The sequence below is a fragment of the Anabas testudineus genome, chromosome 6 (assembly GCF_900324465.2).
Source record: "Anabas testudineus chromosome 6, fAnaTes1.2, whole genome shotgun sequence".
In the NCBI taxonomy this organism is placed as follows: Eukaryota; Metazoa; Chordata; class Actinopteri; order Anabantiformes; family Anabantidae; genus Anabas; species Anabas testudineus.
The window spans coordinates 20,566,074-20,585,790 of record NC_046615.1 but is presented as its reverse complement, the minus strand read 5'-3'; the positions used below and the strand labels follow the sequence as shown (position 1 = coordinate 20,585,790).

Sequence of the window (19,717 nt, the reverse complement as noted above, 5' to 3'; positions counted from 1 at the left end):
ATTTAGCTCTTTAACATGTATGTTTTCATGCATTTAAGCAACTTTTAGTCAGCAGGATGGTGTAATATTGACTGAGGGAAATCAAAGGTAAGCGCACAGCAAATAATACAGCTGGTGGAGTTAAAATTATTGTCACAATATAAACTTGTTAAAATACATTTGAAAGAATCCGCATGCTGCTGGAAAGTGTGTGTGGGCTGCAAGAAGCAATGGAGGGTGTGTTTTTCCAAAGGTTTCACTTTGACACTGGAAAGAAATGTCACTAAGGAGTTCAGTTAATGCTGGATTCAGGCAGGAGGATGTAAAACAACCAGCATCCAGCTTCACGCTCCAGCAGAGGTTCGCTGTATACATCATTTAATGCTTTAAAGCTGTTTGCCAACCACCGACAGAAGACGGAGACGAACCTAACGCACCTGAGAGCAGGACATCCGCTGATTTTCACAGCCTGGTGCTGCAGCAAACGAAAGCAAGAAGAGAAACCGCACGACGCGTCCGGCTGCGCACAGACCCGCATTACTGCATGGAAACAGGAGGAAGACAAGGATCGAGAAGGTTAGCTGCATATTAAATATTATGTGTTCACACTGTCCTGATGGGAAAGATTTGAAACTAGTTTTCTGCGGAGTAAACGGTGTCTCCTAAATTCAGTTGTTGCGTCATGCGCTTTAATGGTGACGCGTTTTTAAAAGTAACTCAATATCCGCTTTTGATATAGTTTTTATTTTGAGCGAGTTGACTAACTAGCATTGAAAACAAATAAAAATATGTTAAACAGTTATCACCTGGCTCGTAGTTTAACCAGGCGCCGATTGTTACCGAAGTGAAAGTAAAGAACAAAACAGTTTGTGCAGGAGTCGGACGGTCCAGTGCATCAGACTGTGGGAGTATTGATGTTTGGAAATTGGGTTGTTAAATAGTTAAATATTCAATTGACATTCTGTGGATATTAATCCAATATATCAATAACTTCTATGTCATGTAATTTACTCAGAACCAGTTTTCAAAGCGGTAAAGTGTTCTCTCAGTGACCAGTTTATAGTTAAGACAAGGTAACTGTACACGATATAGGCCTACCTACACCATATTGACATGATGAATCAATCATGGTGACTTTGAACACTGGACAATGGAATCTTTTGCTATTTTCTTTGCAAAGCTGCTCAAACTCTGTCAGGTTGCATGGGGATTGGAATGAACAGCCCTTTTCAAGTCCATCCACAAAGTCTCTATTGGACTGAGATCTAAGCTTTGACTCTGCCACTCCAGAACATTCACCTTATTGTCTGTACACTATATCTGTTCTTTGGGTTATTACCTTGCTGAAAAACAAATCTTCTCCCAAGCCCTAGTTGTCTTGCAGACTGAATAAGATTGTCCTATATTTTGCCGCATTCATCTTACCCTTCACCTTAACAAGTCTTCCAGGGCCGGCTGCCAGCAGAAGCATTCCCACAGCATGATGCTGCCACCACCATGTTTCACAGTGGGGATGGTGTGTTTATGGTGATGTGCAGTGTTTGGTGTGCGCCCAACGTATCATCTTTTCTGATGACAAAGAGCACCATTTTGTAAATAATACTACACATACATTAGCCATGAAAAGCTTTTTTTTTTTTTTTTTTCATGAAGAATCATCAGGAGTTTACCAAAGAAGCAGTCGACCTTTATATTGTCTATTCCAGGTCTCTTGTTGTTGCTGATTCTAGTGTAGAGAATTCCCAACTTTTCTGGAGTTTGTATGACACTTGCTATGGTAATGAGAAAGGAAATGTTGCAGTTCTCTAGCAAATTCTTAGTTTTCTAAGCTAAATATAACACAGCGGGAATCGCCTCCAAAATGGATGTTGCTGAAGAGCCTGAAAAGTTGCCTGACAGGCGACCGTTGCCTTCCTCATCCTGTGTGTCCATGAGAAGTGATGCCTCCATGAAGAATCGTGAGGAGTTCACCAAGGAAACTGACAGGTTTATATATTGTTTATTCCTTTCTAGCTGTGGCTGGTGTATGGTTGTTTGAAAATGTCTTTTTTCAAAATAAAACTGGGTAATATCTTGGCGGCTTTGCATTTCATTGTGTCCAGTGAAATTGCAACCTTTATTTAACCTAATCTGACTTGTCTGTCTTCGCAGCTCAATTCATTTTGAGGAATCCAACTCAACTAGCATTTCCTGTGTATCAATGAAAAGTGATTCTTCTATGAAGAATCGTGAAGACTTTACTAAAGATTCTGCAGAGAGGTACTTCTTATTTTTTAAAATGGTACTTTTTATATAAAAGCAAAAAGAAACCATAACCTTTATTCTTTCTTAAAAATACATAATTTATTCCTGATTTTGTACATTTCATTTTTATAGATTTAAATGTAAGAAGATAAAATTCGGAATATTACCAATCAAACTACCCTGAGGAACACATCATTGACATAAACACAATGCTTAGGATGTGTGACTCAGTTGAGGGCAGTTGTTTTTGAACTCCAGGGTTGATGGTTCGACTCCCAGTTCCCTTCGATTCCTGGCCACATTTCGAAGTGTTCATTGTCTTGACCATAGAAGTAAATTCTCCTCTCCCTCCACTCCTCTTTGAAGGCAAACTGTCAGACATTAAAAGTCTAATTTGTACTTTCTAATGTTTTAGTACCACAGCTTCTTAATCTGTTCTAGTATTAACATCACTTTCTACTCATGTTATAACAACATGTCCTCGCAGGGCTCATTGTTTAACTACAGTATTTTAAGGAGTACTTCATTCATGGTTTTGGCAATGTGAATCCCAAAATACTGAGTCGTCTCAAACTAACATTACTTTCATCATTTATCTCCAGAGACCATCATGACTGTTCAGAATCAAAGTGTGTGGATATAAATACCATATTTACGGTGGGTCAAATGTCTGTTTATTTGGCATTACCACACGCACAAATCATCATGAACTGTAAAATGTTGAGTGATCAGTGATTAAAACCAAGCTGCTGAGTTTAAATTGTGCTTTGTTGATTTGATTGATTGGTTTAGTGAAACCTATCTTGAATGTGAACCTTTGTTTGTGCTACATTGTCATTACAGTTGGTGGAAGTCCATGCAATTAACATTTTGAAAAGTCAGCTAAAAAAGTATAGGAAGATCCTCTTTCCCCACAACGCCTCTAAATCCTCTGAGAGTGACAATCAGGATGAAGGCCAATTGACTACTGAAGATAAGCAAGACAGCGAAGCCAATGAGGGAGTCCTGAAGATTATCCTTCATGTCCTAAAGGAAGTGGGTCAACAAGTCCTCGCTAGCAAATTGGAGAAACGTAAGTACAAAAGTTTGATGTTGGGCATTTTGAGACACACTGACCATCCAAAAAGAACCTCCTCACCACCTGATTCTGTTTCAGCTGTTAACAAGTTATTTACTTCTAACTGATGCAGTGAGTAGCTTCTCATTTTTTCAACAACCATGTCTGAAGACACATCCTGTGGTTGTGGCCATATTATGCTTTTCATGGTCTGATTTTGTGAAGTTGGGATTGAAACTTGGTGTGATCATGTTTTTGTATGCTGGCTGGCTGTGAAATGGGCAAGTTTCAGTCTAGCTAATATGCATCATTTTAGAGAGCTTTTTCAAAATGCTACTCCTGGACAGTGGTGGTGTGGAAGTTCATAACTGGCCATTGATTTGGGGTTTCTAAACATAGGGACACAATCCAGAAATTTTATAGTCAGTACCAATTAAATTCTGCAATCCTTGATACCAGTTTTGATGTCCTGGCTACAAAAGCCACAAACTATTTTAATGCATAACCTTAACAATGCCAATAATAGGAGACAACAATTATCAGTTATAGCTCAGAGAAAACAATGGATAAAGTTACAGACCAGAAACCGATTTGAGCAATGTTTTTATCTGTTGACAGCACTTCATGGACGACTATTTGCACAACCTGCCCCACTATGTATTAGGTTGGGACTTTTGACTAAGTTGCTTAAGAAAGGCAGACGGCCAATCAAAACACAGAGGCATGATGAGAAGGGAGGCCTTAAAGACACTGGATTCTTTTGGCCTTAAAAAGGAAAAAAGGAAAATTAATGTCTTAGTGTTTTCCTATAATGTTGACTAGTGAATGGTTTTGGCACTAAAATTAATGCCCTGACTGACACTGGTGTCTTGTTTTTTCATTTTTGTTTTATTTATTTTTTCTTCTATCTACATCTAGATATTTATGGAGAGCTGGATGTCTGCCAGCGTAAACTCAGACAAAAATTGAAAAGGTTTGAATACATTTATGAGGGAGCAGCACAGCATGGGAATCAGACTCTTCTCAACAAGGTGTATACTGAGCTCTACATCACAGAGGGAACCAGTGGAACTGTCAATAATGAACATGAAGTCAGGCAGATTGAAGCTGCGATGAGGAAACGAGCAACAGAAGACAAGCCAATCAAATGTGAGGACATCTTTAAGCCCTTACTCGGACAAGACAGATTTATCAGAACTGTGCTAACTAAAGGTATTTCTGGGATTGGAAAAACAATCTCTGTACAGAAGTTTAATCTGGAATGGGCAGAAGGAAGACAGAACCAGGATATCCAACTCCTAATTAATCTTCCATTTCGGGAGCTGAAATTGATGAAGAAGCAGTACACACTGACACAACTTTTTCATCATTTTCTGGAAGAAGCAAAAGAATCTGGACTTTCAAATTTTGGCAAGTACAAGCTTGTACTGATATTTGATGGGTTGGATGAATGCCGGCTTCCTCTGGACTTTAAAAACAATGAGCCCTGCTGGATTGTCTCAGAACCCGCTTCAGTGGATGTTCTACTGACAAATCTCTTTAAGGGGAGTCTAATGCCCTCTGCACACATCTGGATTACATCAAGACCTGCGGCTGCAAATTTGATTCCTGTTGATCTTGTTGATCGTGTGACAGAGATACGAGGCTTCAACATCCCCCAGAGGGAAGAGTACTTCAGGAAGAAAATCTCAGATCAAAACATGGCCAATAGAGTAATCTCACACATTAAGTCATCCAGAAGCCTCCACATCATGTGTCACATACCGGTGTTCAGCTGGATCTCTGCCACTGTTCTGCAGAAGACTTTAGAAGAAACAGGAAGAAGCAGCATTGAAGGGGATGTGGACAGAAGAGAGCTGCCTAAGACTCTGACACAAATGTACACACGGTTTTTGGTGTACAACACACAGATTAAAAATCAAAAGTATGCAGCTAAGCAAGAGGGAGGTGAAACACTTTCCCAAGCTGAAAAGGATGAAGAGATGATGTTAAAGCTTGGAAAACTGGCATTTGAGCACCTCATGAAAGGCAACATGATTTTCTATGACAGTGAATTAGAAGATATCAATATCAATATCAATGATGTTGCTATTTATTCAGGAATCTTCACACAGATCTCAGAGAAAGATTTCCGATTTCATCTGGAGAGAGTTTACAGCTTTGTCCACCTCAGCATACAAGAATATTTTGCTGCAATGTATGTTTTTCACACATTCCTCTACAAGGGTCAGAACTTGTTAGAGCCACAACAATAAACCGCATTACTACAAGTTCCCACCAACGTAACCAGCCTCCTCAAGAGTGCAGTGGATAGAGCGTTGCAGTGTAACAATGGCCTGCTGGATCTTTTCCTTCGTTTCCTTATTGGCCTTTCACAGACAACTGACCAAACTTTGTTGAAGAGCGTTTTGACCAGAATGAGGGGCAGTTCACCAAGAAATGAGGAAATTGCTGAGTACGTGAAGGAGAAGATCAAGCATAATCTCTCCATTGAAAGATGCATCAACCTCTTCCACTGCCTCAGTGAGCTGAATGATCAGGGTCTCGTAGAGGAAATCCAGGACTACCTGAGCTCTGGTAGATTGCCAGAGACACTGTCGACATCACAGTGGTCTGCTCTCGTCTTTGTGCTGTTGACCTCAAAGGAAGAGTGGGATAAGTTTGACCTGAGGGAATATTCCAGATCAGAGGAAGGTCTTCTGAGACTGATACCAGTGATCAAAGAATGCAGATTAGCTGTGTGAGTATAGCTAACTAATAACTAAACCCTAGTACTGTACTTAGGTGCTTGAACTAAATAATCATAATCCATGTTCTATTCTTTATATCTATTTATACTTCTCCTTATTTCTAGTTTTCATTTTGTACTTTATTTCAAATTTAATACGTAAAACTTAAAAGAATTCATCAGTCTTACTTGTATTTTGTGTTGTACACTGTAAAGTAGTCCTGCAGGAGTTCTATTTTAACCAAGGGTACAAATCTTGTACTTTTATGTCTCAAAATTAAAAACAGCAAATTATTTATCTTATGCTCATAACAAAGTTGCTTTTCTGCTTTTAAAGGCTGAAAGAATGCAACCTCACAGAAAAGTGTTGTAAAACTCTTGGAGAAGTTCTGAGCAATTCATGTCTGAAAGAACTGGACCTGAGTGATAATGACCTGCAAGACTCAGGAATCAAACTACTCTCTGCTGGACTGGCAAGCCCAACGTGTCAGCTGGAAAAATTGAGGTTTGTAAGAAGGACTGGATCAGGCAGTGGCCCTCAATTAAAACAAAACAAATGTAACACACTAGTTCTAATGTAGGTTCTGTGTAAAATATTTGTCTATATTGTGTTTAGGAAACTTTAATAAAGTAAATGAATGACAAATTATTGTAAATTAATAACAGATTTGCTTCCACAGCATCTGCCATCTGGTATGCATTTCATACTGTGAATTACATTTAGTTTTTGTTTTACTCTGATTTCAGCCTGACATTCTGTGGAATCACAGAGATTGGCTGTGACATTTTGGCCAGAGCGGTGAGGTCCAACCCCACACATTGGAAGGAGCTGGATCTGAGTTACAACTATCCTGGACAGCTGGGGATGGAGCTGCTGTCCTCTGTACAGAAGGACTTTGAAAGCCTCACAGTCAGGTAAAACTCAGAGTTAAATGTCACACGTTTCTGCACCTTATTCTTCTGTAAACTAGTTTAGTCTAGTTTAGACTGCACATGTCAAGTAAACAACTTTTTCCCCCTAGGTTGAATGGCAATGCAGAGTGCTACTTGAAGTCGGCTCTGAGGAAATGTAAGTTGTTTTTTTGTTTTCTTGACAAAGTTATTCAAACTGTCTGTTATTTATTTCCTGTTTGTGTTTCACCAGATTCACTTGAGCTTACCATAGATTTGAGTACAGCCCATTCGCAGCTGTCTTTTTCTGAAAACAACAAAAGAATGACACGGATGGAAAAGATCCAGCCATACCCTGACAGCCCAGAGAGATTTACAGACTGGGGACAAGTGCTTTGTGAAGATGGCCTGTCTGATCGTTGCTACTGGGAAGCGGAGTGGACTGGGGAATGGACAGGTATAGGAGTGGCTTATAAAGGAATCAGCAGGAAAGCAAAAGGTAACGATTGTGTCCTTGGTTATAATGATCAGTCATGGAGTCTGCGCTACTGCCGTGGAAAATACACTGCGTGGTACAATAAGAACGATGCAGCCATATCTGTCCCCTACTTCAACTCCAAAAGGGTGGGTGTGTTCTTAGACTGGTCAGCTGGTACTCTGTCCTTCTACGCTATATCATCGAGCACCATGACTCACCTGTATACATTCCACAATGAGTCCTCTGAGCCACTGTATCCAGGCTTCAGACTTGGATTTTCAGATACTTCATTAACACTGTGTCAGCCCGAAAAGAGTTAAATATTCAGTGAGGTAAAATTAGGAAGAAGATGGAACGGCCTCTTTTTGAAAGGTAAAAGATTTTATAGCATGTGATTGATCAGAAAGATCGTGTTGACATTGTTAATATTGTAAATGACTATTTTAGCTGTAACTGTATTATTAATAAACGTCTTTAGGCGTAAGGTGGCCCGCTATCAGAAATGAGGAGATGCTCTCTAAGAGTACATTATTTGCGCATTTTTAAGAAGAAACGCCAACAAACATTGCCTATTGTTTGCAAGTGTACATCGTATTTGTAGTGTTGGAGTGAAGAAGTACGTTTAATTGAACTAGTAGTTTAACGTCATTCTTATTTACAAAATGATGCAAGTAGAATATCTGAAGTGTACAGTATTGATTCTTTCCATTTATTAACAAATGATCAGAAAAGTTACATTGGACATTGATCATTGTGTGACAGTGTTGAGATAATATGCAGTAGAATTTTAACAAGCCTGTGATGCTAAACAGCAATAAATAAGTGATCATGTCAGTACATCCTTACTGTAATATGAACATGATGACATTAGCTTCATTTCACTTTTTCCATCCACTCATGAAAACACAGGCTAAAATGTAAAACCAGTGACCATATTAAAAAACAGTTACAACAATCACTTGTGTTATAAATTACTTAATTGTGCAGTCTAAGTGCAAAAGCAGTAAAATACGATTCTGTTTTAAAACTATAAATCAGCACTCTTAAAGAAACATGTATATAGTTCTCAGTCATATAAAAAGGGGATGTTAGATCCTTCCTCTTCAAAGAATCTCCTCTGTGTTGTGGTGTTGGTCGTTCTCGTTGATCAGTGCTCTGCTGCAGCTTTGGCTGAGAAGCAAAGACAGGAGAAACATGAGTATTTCTTCCTGGTGTCAGGGATGTTTTTTGTGCAACTTCAAACCTCTTTAATCTGCATCAGAGGTGTTAATGCAAATGAATTATATATTTAATTTGTAGAACTGTATTTGATTTTAAAAGGTTTGCTTTGCAGTGGATTTTACAAGGACAAGAGGAAAATGTCCCTTTTACCAGTTTATAGTTTATGTGATATTAGTCTAATACAGTGCCTTTAAAAAGTATTCACCACCTTTTATTTTGACAGCTTTACAGAACAGTGCTCAATTGATTCTGGCTTTAAAAATAAAAATAAAAAAAAAATACTCATTAGCCATTCTCAAACCCTGCCTGAAACTCCTTCAGCAGAGTCACAGGTTCTTGGTGGCCTCCTTCCCTTACCTTTATATGGAGCTGCTTAGGAAGTGTTCTTTTGTTTTCATTGTCTACTCTTTTGGCAAGGTTACCCATGTTTGATTTTATATTTTTAATAATTATTAATTAACTATTTTAAATTGATAAATAAAAATTTCTTTGTTGTTGTAAATTTCTGTCAAAAAAGCCAAATTAAATTTACCAGTCAATGTCAATACAAATGTTCAGTCTATTCATTTGCAAAAGAAACAACACATTTCTAAGATGCAGCTATGTCCTGACACGGCTTGATCAAGTATTGTATTAACTTTGCATAGAAAACCATCTTGCACCGAAACATTTCTTAAGGACTGAAGGTCACCACATTTCACCAAAACAGAGCCATACTACAGAAGCTGAGAACGACCATGGAAGCAAATATTCTTATAATGTTATCTCATGTTAATAAGATAATGTTTCTTGTTATCTCAGGAAAACAAAGTTTAAGTTTACTTTCCAATAAAATGAGTGGTTCTTTTGATCACACCTCATTCTTTAATGTTGAAAATGATTGATGAAATGACCTACATCCTATAGTACATCTACATGAGATTATTACATAACTGGACAGAGATTCTCAAAAACAGTGGATTGATCATTGATCAAAAGCACTAAAACTCTTATTCTGCATAATGGTACTACTGTATAGCAGATTGTCATGATTACAATGTTTACTGTATTGTGATTTTAATACTGTTTTTTTTACTATTAAATGTTCATGTTAAACCTAATTCTAATTAAGTCTAGAAAGCTAGACACTTGGCTACAGGATCTTGAAAAGTGTCTTAACTGTGTTGCTTAAGGACACAGAGCTGAGAAAGTAGCTCTTGTGCATCACCATCCTGGGCTCATTCTCAACAAGCTTTGTTTTCCTGAATTAATAAGAGAAATTATCAAAAGGTAACAGCATAACAATTATGTGTATCCATGGCCGTTTTTGGCTTCTGTGCCACACTGATCAAGACACCAGCTTAGAAAAAATGGAAGCTCTTAGAAAATGATATAACCCAATGTGGGACTGTGCACAGATGTTCTTTTAGGGAAGGTATGTCTACACAAGGCTACAGGGGATAATGATGATAATATTTAGTTTTGAAAGACTAATTTACTAAATTAATTAAATTACCGAATTAAATGTGACGATTATTAAATATCTATTCAGTGGCAACTGGAATTGCTTTACGTTGCTGAAGACTTTTCACCTCTCATCCTAAAGGCTTCATCAGTCCTGTCTGACTGTCAGATAAGAGGTGAAACGTCTTCACCAACTTAAAGAAAGTCCAGCCACTGAACAGCACCTTTGGGATGTGCACTAGCACTAGTAGATTATAAAATAGAAGTCTAAATCATCTGTGCACAATCCTGGCCTCAACCAAACACAATATACTGAGACACACAACACAATCAACCCAATGAATCCACACCACCCAATAGGGAAATGGCAGGAATACCTGGAGCAGATTTGCTCAGTGCCTCTGCAGCCACTCGCTCTCTGCATGTCAGGGACAATAACAAATCACAAGTTTCCTGTTTAGGTAGCACCTTGAGATCATATCCTCTTTAAACTTTAGCACTGTACAACAGTGGTGACTAGAAAAAGTACTTATGACAAGGGTACTACTCCCAGTCCTCATAGTGTGAAAATGCCGTTCCTTGTTTTCTCTTTGTTTCTAATGTTTGTGTCAGAATTTATCTGAGGTTTACAGTTAAGGTTCCAGGATTACAGGTTGGTTTTTTCATGGGGAGTTAATTTGACATCACCTGCTTTTGTGGTAAAGTTTATACTAAGCATGTGTTATAACTATTATGGTTGATTCTAATGTTAAAACCAAAGAGACGTCTGAAGTTCATGAAGATATGAACAGACTAACCTGCCACTAGTTTGCTTTTGCGTGAGGCCTCTGAGGCCAGTGCTTGGGACACGTTCATGATCCTCTCCTGCTGCTGTAGAGCTGAGTCCAGCTCACTGAAGTCCAGTGGTGCAGAAGGTTGTATGTTCTGGACACTGTCAAAGGACACAAACAGCAATATAAATCTCTGAGTTCTTTAATAAGAAACTGATTAGTGTGAAACTGAAAACTGTCTCTTCTAAAACATACAAACTTAGTCTGAGTTGTTAAAAAAACCATACTGGATAACTTCACATTTAGTGTCCTTCATAACAAATAGAGTGGACGTTTAATCACTACCGAATGATTAGATTTCTGAAAATTATATTAAAAAATAGCATCAACCTTTTTTTTTTTTTTTTTGATAATGCTACCTGGATTTGGCCAGGAGATTCTTGATGCGCTCAGCCCTGCGGGAGCGTTCCTCCAGCTCCTCTGGACTTACAGGCTCCTCGGGGTCAGACTCTACATAGCGCTCTGGGATGGGAACTTTTTTTGGTTTGGAGAGCTGCATATTAGACAGAAAGTAGGTCAATGATATGGTCCCAAAGATTAAGAATCTTTGGTGGACAAGTAGTATAAGAGACACACTGACGCTAGTGATATATTTTATTTTTTCAATGTATGAGGGGTCAGTCAGATATTTATCTACCTCTCGGCTAATATCCAGGTGATAATCAAGAGGTTCGACATCCATCTCTCGTATGTGTCTGGCTTTCACCACCACCCACTCGTCTGATTGGATCCTGCTCCGCTCTTTTGCTTGGTTCCACCCTTCATCACTCTGACCTTCTGCACCCAGTCGCTCCTCGTGCCAGTCAAACACCTACAAAAGCAGGAATCAGGATTACACAGGCCGATGAGATATGAAAACAGTTTTGCATTTTCAAGTAAGACTCTGTAATAAAACTTTAAATGTAAATCAAGAACAAAACCACTGTGGGTATGTGTTGAAATCACTTTGCATGTTTAATATAAATAGAAAATGGATTTTGAGATATTAATGTGATTAAGTTTTTCCAGGTTATCTGCAACATCCCTTTATAACATACAAAGAGCTGAAGCCTTTACATTTTTGAGCTATGGTTGATTTAGAGCTGAAACTATTAGTGAATTAATCAGTTATTCAATTAACAGGAAATTAATTTGCAACTAATGTTTAACAAAATGCTGCTTAGTTGTTTTTTTCTAGGCTTCTGTGGTAGTAAATTGAACAGATTTGTATTTATAACTGTAGATAAAACAAAAGTAATTAAACTTTTAGGAAATTAACCTTCAAATTTTGTACGTACATATGAATTATTATAGAATAATTACTAGTTGATGAGGAAAGATGAATTTACAACATGTAACATTTCTATGCAATCAGGAATGATTAACAACATGTGCATGTAAACACATCTTAACATCTTTATCACAGGATGGACCCAGGCAGGAAGCTGTAATTATACCTCATCCTTCTCTCTCGTGTCTCACAACATTTACATCAATAAAACCACTATTTTACCGTTACTCTCTGTATGTGTGTGTGATGACGGGTACTTGTGAGAAATTATCCAAGGAGCAACTGAGCCATGCATGCATCCTTCCCACTCCAGTAGCCGCAGCAGGGTCTGATTTATTGGTGTGCATGCTCTGAGAAACACTGCATCCCATGCCGTCGTGCTCAGGAGAATCACTCGCACACGAATGAACAGAGAGTAAGAGAGAGAGAGAAACCCATGCAGACACGGACTGATAAAACCACCACCAGGTTAGGAAGAAAACAGCCAAGTTCAGAAGCAAGAAACTCTTTATTGTCGAGTGCAAATCTCTACATGATAGAAAAGAAAAGGGAGAAGAGTTGTGCATTTCCTCTCAGTTACACAGAATTGGATGGTGTTTAGCAGTTCACTTTTCTCTACTACATACTACATACCTCTACTCTTCAACTGAGAAACCTTTAACTATTACTCTCTTTGAGCTAATATATTGTATGTAGCTGTGGAAAGATAAAAGCAATATGGCAGAAAAGCTTTCCATATTAATGCATGTTAGAAAACCAAGGAGCAGACAGCAGCACCATAGAACTGAAGTATGATACGCACATCTTGTTTGTTTTTTTTAAGCACCTTATCAACTTGTTAAATACTGCAACAAATGAATTGTTAAAATGCCAAATATCTGCTTTAATATGTTTTATTTCATTGTAAACTTAATTTGTAGGTTTTGGACTGTTGATCAGACAAAACAAGCAACTAGAAGCCGGCAAATCACTGAGGGCTTTAGGGAACTATTTTCTTTTTGTTTGTTAGTTTCTACTAACAAAGTGGTTAATTCAAAAAAGTATTAACACTATTGATAAATGAGCTGCACTTCTAAATCTGTCTTAAACAAATCAGTTAAATATTGCCAGTCCCTTTCTTATGCTCCACACAGATTTCTAATGAAGATGTTGGCTCCTTGTTCATACTTAATTTTATTTTGTATTTATTTATTTTATTGCATTTCAACCCAGTGTCGTGATCCTGTCCTGTATATATTTACAGGATGCATAAAACAGCACAGCATAGGCCACTTAAAAGTACTCAGATTCGAGTACAGCTTCTCTTTCCATTTGACAAAAGGCTGTATTAATTAGAGTGTTAATTTAAATAGAAAATGATGTAAACAGACGTTTATGCTGAAAAAATAAAATATGCTCTGGCGGTATATGTGCACTAAAAAGAGGTGAAAAGTAGTGGCAGAAGATCCCAGACTATGTATTGCTCAATGTTACAAGGAAATTCAATTTCAAGGATCTATGGGCCAGCTAGCCATAAGCTGGATATAGTTTGAATGTCAAAGTACAACTTTTAGGGGCTGAAACCAACAGTGTCCCTGCATCTTCATTGCTATTACTCAGAAAAGCAACTTTAAAGCTAGCTCTTGCATTGTTTCTATGATTCTGTAGCTGAGATATATGATTTAAACAAACTGTGATCAACCAAAATGTTGATTAAGGAGGTAAATTTGGGACAAAGGCAAAAGGATCATCGGCAAAACAAGGCACTTGAATTTCATCTGAAGAAAAGGAAAGCAGGGAGGTGTGATCATGATTTGTGCTGCTAGCGTTGCCTCTTTCTTCATTTCATCAACCTGAAAACAGTTTTTCTTTTTCCAACATTTATCCCACACCTCTATATTCTCTATATACCAAATCTCTACAAAATATAACTGTACAGCTGTATACTGAAAATATCCCTCAGTAAATAAATAAAAGTGTACAAGTACACAGTATGTAGATGTACATAAATGGGCTCTTCTCTCGGTTTTCTGGTGATATAATCAGAGAAAGGAAAGCAGAGCGCTGCCTCCCAGTCCCTCTTTTTCTTAGTGGATTTACATTCAGAATTGTGTCAGTGAGGTTCCACCAGAGGGCAGTGGAAACGGGCTTCAATTTGACCCTTGAGACTTTAAACTAAATGAACAGGGAGCGACTCTGTGCCAGTCCAAATCTAGCCAGCCCACAATCCTTTTAGTCTCGCATTGTTCTTAAAGCGTTAACCAAGCGAGCTAGTCAGCGGTAGCCTGTCCTGCCCTTCAGCTTGTTAGTGTGAACATCAACAATCACCGGTTACACAAGCCAAAGAGTGCTAGTGTGTTAGCGTTCCTGCTAAGTTATTAAGTGGCTGGGGGCTGGAGTGTGGCATAGCAGCAGTGGTGGTGAAGGTGGTGCTCCCTGTGCCTGCTGCTGCTGCGCGGGGGTGGGGGGTAACGTACAGAGGGTGGAGGATCAGAGGTGCTGGAGGGCAGCCTGGAGGAGGAGGAGGAGCGCTGGCTGGTCACGGTGGAGGTGGAGAGGCGTTCCCCCTGGCTGAGGTTCCTCTTGCGTTCGCGCACCAGCGCCTTCTGGTGGCGCTTCATCCGCTCCAGCTGCTCATCTGCAGTCATTCGACCTCGAGGCTGAATGCTTGGCAGCTGCATGCCCTCTGTTGGTGATGATAGACGCTCCAAGGCACTCTTGGGTCTCTCCTGGTGAGATGGGGCAAGAGGAAACGTTTCCAATAATATGAACATAATAAAAGGACGATGAAGGAATAGGGACAGTGATAGGATGTAATGCAAACAATGTGTGCAAACAATTACAAGACGAGGGGGAAACAGCAATAATGAGAGTGACGGATTTAAACACACATGAACAACAACAACAACAACTAGGGTTAGTTACCTTAATATGACACTAAGACTCTTTCACTTACACAGAAACTCAAAGAACCTGCATAGTAAATACTACCTGTCCCTAATGTTTGTATTGTCTATATTAGCTTAGATCAAAACCAGAGCTATGCTGATAATGAGTTTCTCCATCTGATCACAGGTATCTGCAGATACCTCCACCCTTGTTGTCTTGACTGACCCTGGCTACAGAGCTCCCAGGGCCTTTCCTCAGGGTCACGTAGGACGAGATGGAGTCAGACTGGTTTAGTCTTGATGAGGAGCCTGTCAGACCTAGAACAACAGAAAAGAATTAGCACAGTTTAGTTTTTAAAAAATGCATCAACTTTATTAACATTTTTACAAAATCTGATTATTTTATAACAGAAGAATTTAAATAATGTTCTTGAAGTTTCTAATGAACATTTATCTTCCTGAGCACAAATGTACTCATGCATAATTTAAATTTGATATAAGATGAATTAAACGTAAAAAAATAAAAACAAGCTGCCGGTTTACATTATGCTGTTATATACCTTTGCTTTGGAAATACTGATAGTCAACATCAGAACCAGTGTTGTGGTGGCTCATCCCTGGCAGCTCTGGTTCACTCAGGTAAGATCGCAAGTCAGCCTGAGATGAGACAAAATTAGACAGGAAGTCGGACCGTGAATTCTTAGGGCCAAAGTACAGTATGAGTAACAAAGACTGATCCAACACCAGCTCTGAGAGGCAAAACAAATGCAGGACATAGTTGTTAACACCATACCTTATAGTCTCCATTGACAACATACTGCCCACTCTCCCTGTCTCTCTTCCTCTCATCTGATTGGCGCTTCAGTCCACGCACCGACGTGTGGCGGATGACTGAAGCCTCTTTAGGGAGCGGTGGCACCACAGGGGGAGTTTCCTCATAGTCATAGAGGCGGGGGAGTGGTGGCCTAGGCGGGGCGCTGTCCTCTGCCTAGACGGTAACCAGGCCAATGAAGATGTATTATTTTAGAAGTACAGCCCATTGCTAATGAGTGATTTATCACTCACTCTAATTTAATTAAGTCAACTGCTGCAGTTTTTAACACTGACACTCACCCACTTTGGCACAGTGCTATGAGGCAAAGTATGGGAGAGGATGGTGGGGATGGAGCTGCGAGGAGGAGGCTGAACCTCCAGGCTGTGAGAAGGCACTGCTGGGTCTGACACCGAAGGCACTAATTTTCTTTCTGGAGGGGCAGGTGAACACAAAGACATCAAGATTTGATTTTCAGTGCAAGCAGGTTTCAAGCTAATTTACAGACACGTGTAGACTTTTTCTTTTTGTTATCCACTGTAAGGAGATCAAGTTTTCCTTTTTGTTTACCTGGGTTCTGGACAGAGTCAATGGTGATCTTGTAGTTGGCTTTGCTGGCACTCAGTCCTGCCGTCACATCCTCTATCCTCCACAGCTCACGTTTCATTTCAATTTTTTCTTGCTAAAGAACAAAACAGGGACGCACATGTGACACACATATAAATTAAAAACCTGGCTTTTCAAATGTGTCAGAAGCTATAGACACTATCTGTTGCTGTAACAAACATACCAAGGCCTTTGTTTTGAAGGTGAACCTCTGAGCTACAGTATCATGTCTCACCTGAGTGGTGGTGCTCTGGCTCATGTGTGCCTGCAACGCTGTCCTCAGCTGCTCCACTGATTTCTCCAGCCTGTTGTAATCTTCCCAGGCATGTGCCATCTCCTGCAGAAAACAAGTGGATACACAAACCTTTATGATACAAGTGGAAATACACAGTTTGCAAATGCCTGTATAGAAATTGCTGCCTTTATAAACCTCTCTACATTAATTGCACACAAACCTAATTACATGCAAATATGTCTTATTATGGATTCTATTCGGGAGGCTTTCAACCTGCAGAAGTCATTTAAAGTTACATTTTGTTTTGAATATGGATGAACAACAACAAAAAAAAGTGTCAGTTGTGTTGAGCCAGAGCAATTAAATTGTTCTTTTTTGATTTGTTCATTGCAAATAGCTGAAAGTTTGTAAATTTGCAAATACACCTGTGAGGGGTAATAGTTTTGAGTGCAACTTTATAGACAGAACCTGCATATAAACCACTATAATACACGATACTACCTATACATGCAGCTTTTGCTAAATAAAAAGACAGAGCTGTCTTATCATCACATACAGTGGAAAGACGTGATATTTGGGCCCTGATGGTGACCAAATCCTCCTGCAGCAGCCGTTGCTGGTAGGCGATCTTCTGGGCGTGGGCTGGCTGCTCCTGGTACTGCTCCATCTGTTGGTGGGAGACATCCAGTACGCTCTCCAGCTTGTCCTGGAAGGATGAGGGGTGTGAAGCATGAGGTCAACCAAATGTTCAAACATTTTGATTCCAGACCTTACAAAATCTGTACCTTAGTTTACTTTTTGGTGCATTTCAACATATAAACGAAGCTAAATCTAATGTCTACTCTTTAAAAGCAGTAATCAGAGCAGTAAGCTCAGTCGTCATTTCATTTGGTAGAGTGTGTACCTTGTCCTCTTTCAGGGAGCTGATCCGTGCCTCCAGATCCTTCAGAATCTTGTCCTGCTCACATAACCTACTCAACTTCACCTGCAGGGGGACACAGAGAGCTGAGTAGATGGGTGGAGAGAGATGGTGCATTGTAGCACTAAATGTGTTTATGTGCATGCCTATATATCTGTTTTTTAATGTTTGAGTGTAAGCATGTAGGTTAGTAACATTAGCACAGCTCCCCTGGTCTCATTCGGGTTTAATTACTATTTGTGAGCCCATTAGACAAAGTGGTTGCGACCCATCTGACACTGTTAATTACAGTGGTAGAGATGCTCTGAGCTCTGCTAATTAATCTGCGATTAAACCCAGCAAACATCAGGGCAAAGGTTGGATCATTTTATCGTCCTGCGGTAAAACAACATAACATTCATGTAATAAGTTTGTGACTGAATAGCCTGATGCGAACAATGTGTTTATTTTATTCATTGAATACGTTCTCTTTTCTAGTTTTCATTTTCCATTAAATAAATTATTAATAATGCTGCTGTCTCTGCAGTGATGTTGTTGTTGGATTTAATCAAATATTCATTGCAGACAATGCACTCATAAATTGTTTAAACAGTTGTGTATGAATCCTACACTGAGAAGTACTTTCATAAGCAAAAACAAGACTGCTTGAAAAGCTGCAGGGAATAGTTTGGGTTATCAAACTGAAAGAGTTATGTCATTTACCTACAGAAGCTCTGCATGCTGTAGCACAGGTTACCAAGTCATCACACATGTTCCACATTATCTGTCTGTGTTCTGTCCTTCTAACTAACAGACATATAGAAAACACAATCCTAACCTCCTTGACGGTGTGCAGACAAGTGGAATTTACTTGAAGCCAGCACTATAAGAGGATATATTAAGCTCATACTTACATCCACGTCACTTTCTGCTACCTTGACAGGTTTCCCAGTCTCTTTCAGTGTCTGACTTCCAGCTACCTGGAATTTGCAATATAAACACTTTTAATTATTAATTATACAGTGAAACAAAGTAACTTAGACTCCATGGTACAAGGAAGGAAATACATAACACAGAGACCAGCTACACACTAGTACAAGGCTGAGCCTGACTAACTGGCCACACACCGTCTTAGCTTCATGTACATGACAACATGAGCAAGTTTTGGCACACAAAATTAGCTATTGCCATGAAGACGACAATGGCTGCTGGACACTTTGAAGCCCTGCACAAAGTTTGTTATTCATATATCATCTATACATGAAGTCCCCCCATACAAAAAAAACACTTTGGACTGCCTGAATTTAGAAGCTCCCTATTTAATCTAATGGAGTAACTGACAGGGGTTTACAGTGCTGGAATAAACTGCTGAAACTATTTTTGCTAGTTGAAATAGAATATTGAAATAGAATTCATTCAAATAGAATATGTGTAAATTTAGCAATGAGAAAATCAAGTGCTCTTTCTGGAGATTAAACATCATTCGTTTAGCAGTATGTGTGCTCTTTTTATATGTGCTTTGGAGAAAAATGGGAGACATGACACAGTAGAGCCCTGTGTAATTGCCAAGGAGGTGCAGCGTTTCAGAGACGATGGTAGAAGCAGCTGGCTTTTCAACCACCGGGCCACAGCCACAGCCACAACACATGCACTGCCGAGCCATCCCATGCCCACTTTTAGACAGCATCTTCAACATCGCCACATGGTGTAGGGGGGGGGTATATCAAAGGTCACGTGGAGATAAGATGGATGCCAAGCTGGGAATGCTGTGCTTTAAGCAATGGGATGGTCTTTCTAGAACACAGACTCTCTAAATATATAAACACACACGCTCACATACAGACTACACACATGCGTCCCTGCTGCAAACGCTGTAGGAACATGCACAAGCATGAATGTACACACACAGCCACACATATGCTACATACAACATCATACTTGTTTGTACAGTACTGTACATGTGCTGGATACAGACACACACGCACACATACACATAGAGCTTACGTTCATTATAGGCCTGAGTGGCCCAGCAGTGCAGTGCAGTAGTAAACTGTGAACTGCGAGGATCAGGGGCTCTAGAGCTCTGATCTGGGAGTTAAAAATCACAGAGACACAGAGCCGCAGTCACAAAATGCCGGCTGTTTTTTTTTTCCTTGTGT

The 19,717-nt window shown here is 39.4% G+C and overlaps 1 protein-coding gene and 1 pseudogene across 1 annotated transcript in view; one reads left to right on the top strand and one right to left on the bottom strand.

Annotated features, from left to right (window-relative positions):
• The first annotated feature begins 407 nt into the window (after positions 1–407).
• Positions 408–7,874, top strand: LOC113166144 (annotated as a pseudogene).
• A 191-nt stretch (positions 7,875–8,065) lies between these two features.
• The window catches only part of LOC113166143 (pleckstrin homology domain-containing family A member 7-like), a 103,150-nt gene continuing 91,498 nt past the window's right edge, over positions 8,066–19,717 (bottom strand). Inside the window, 15 exon segments of the mRNA XM_026366107.1 lie at positions 8,066–8,547; positions 10,419–10,459; positions 10,839–10,972; positions 11,231–11,364; positions 11,509–11,682; positions 14,598–14,849; positions 15,235–15,326; positions 15,569–15,665; positions 15,802–15,996; positions 16,122–16,252; positions 16,390–16,501; positions 16,661–16,762; positions 17,217–17,366; positions 17,565–17,645; positions 18,473–18,538. Coding sequence (XP_026221892.1) covers positions 10,434–10,459; positions 10,839–10,972; positions 11,231–11,364; positions 11,509–11,682; positions 14,598–14,849; positions 15,235–15,326; positions 15,569–15,665; positions 15,802–15,996; positions 16,122–16,252; positions 16,390–16,501; positions 16,661–16,762; positions 17,217–17,366; positions 17,565–17,645; positions 18,473–18,538 — 1,746 coding nt within the window. The 3' untranslated portion in view covers positions 8,066–8,547; positions 10,419–10,433.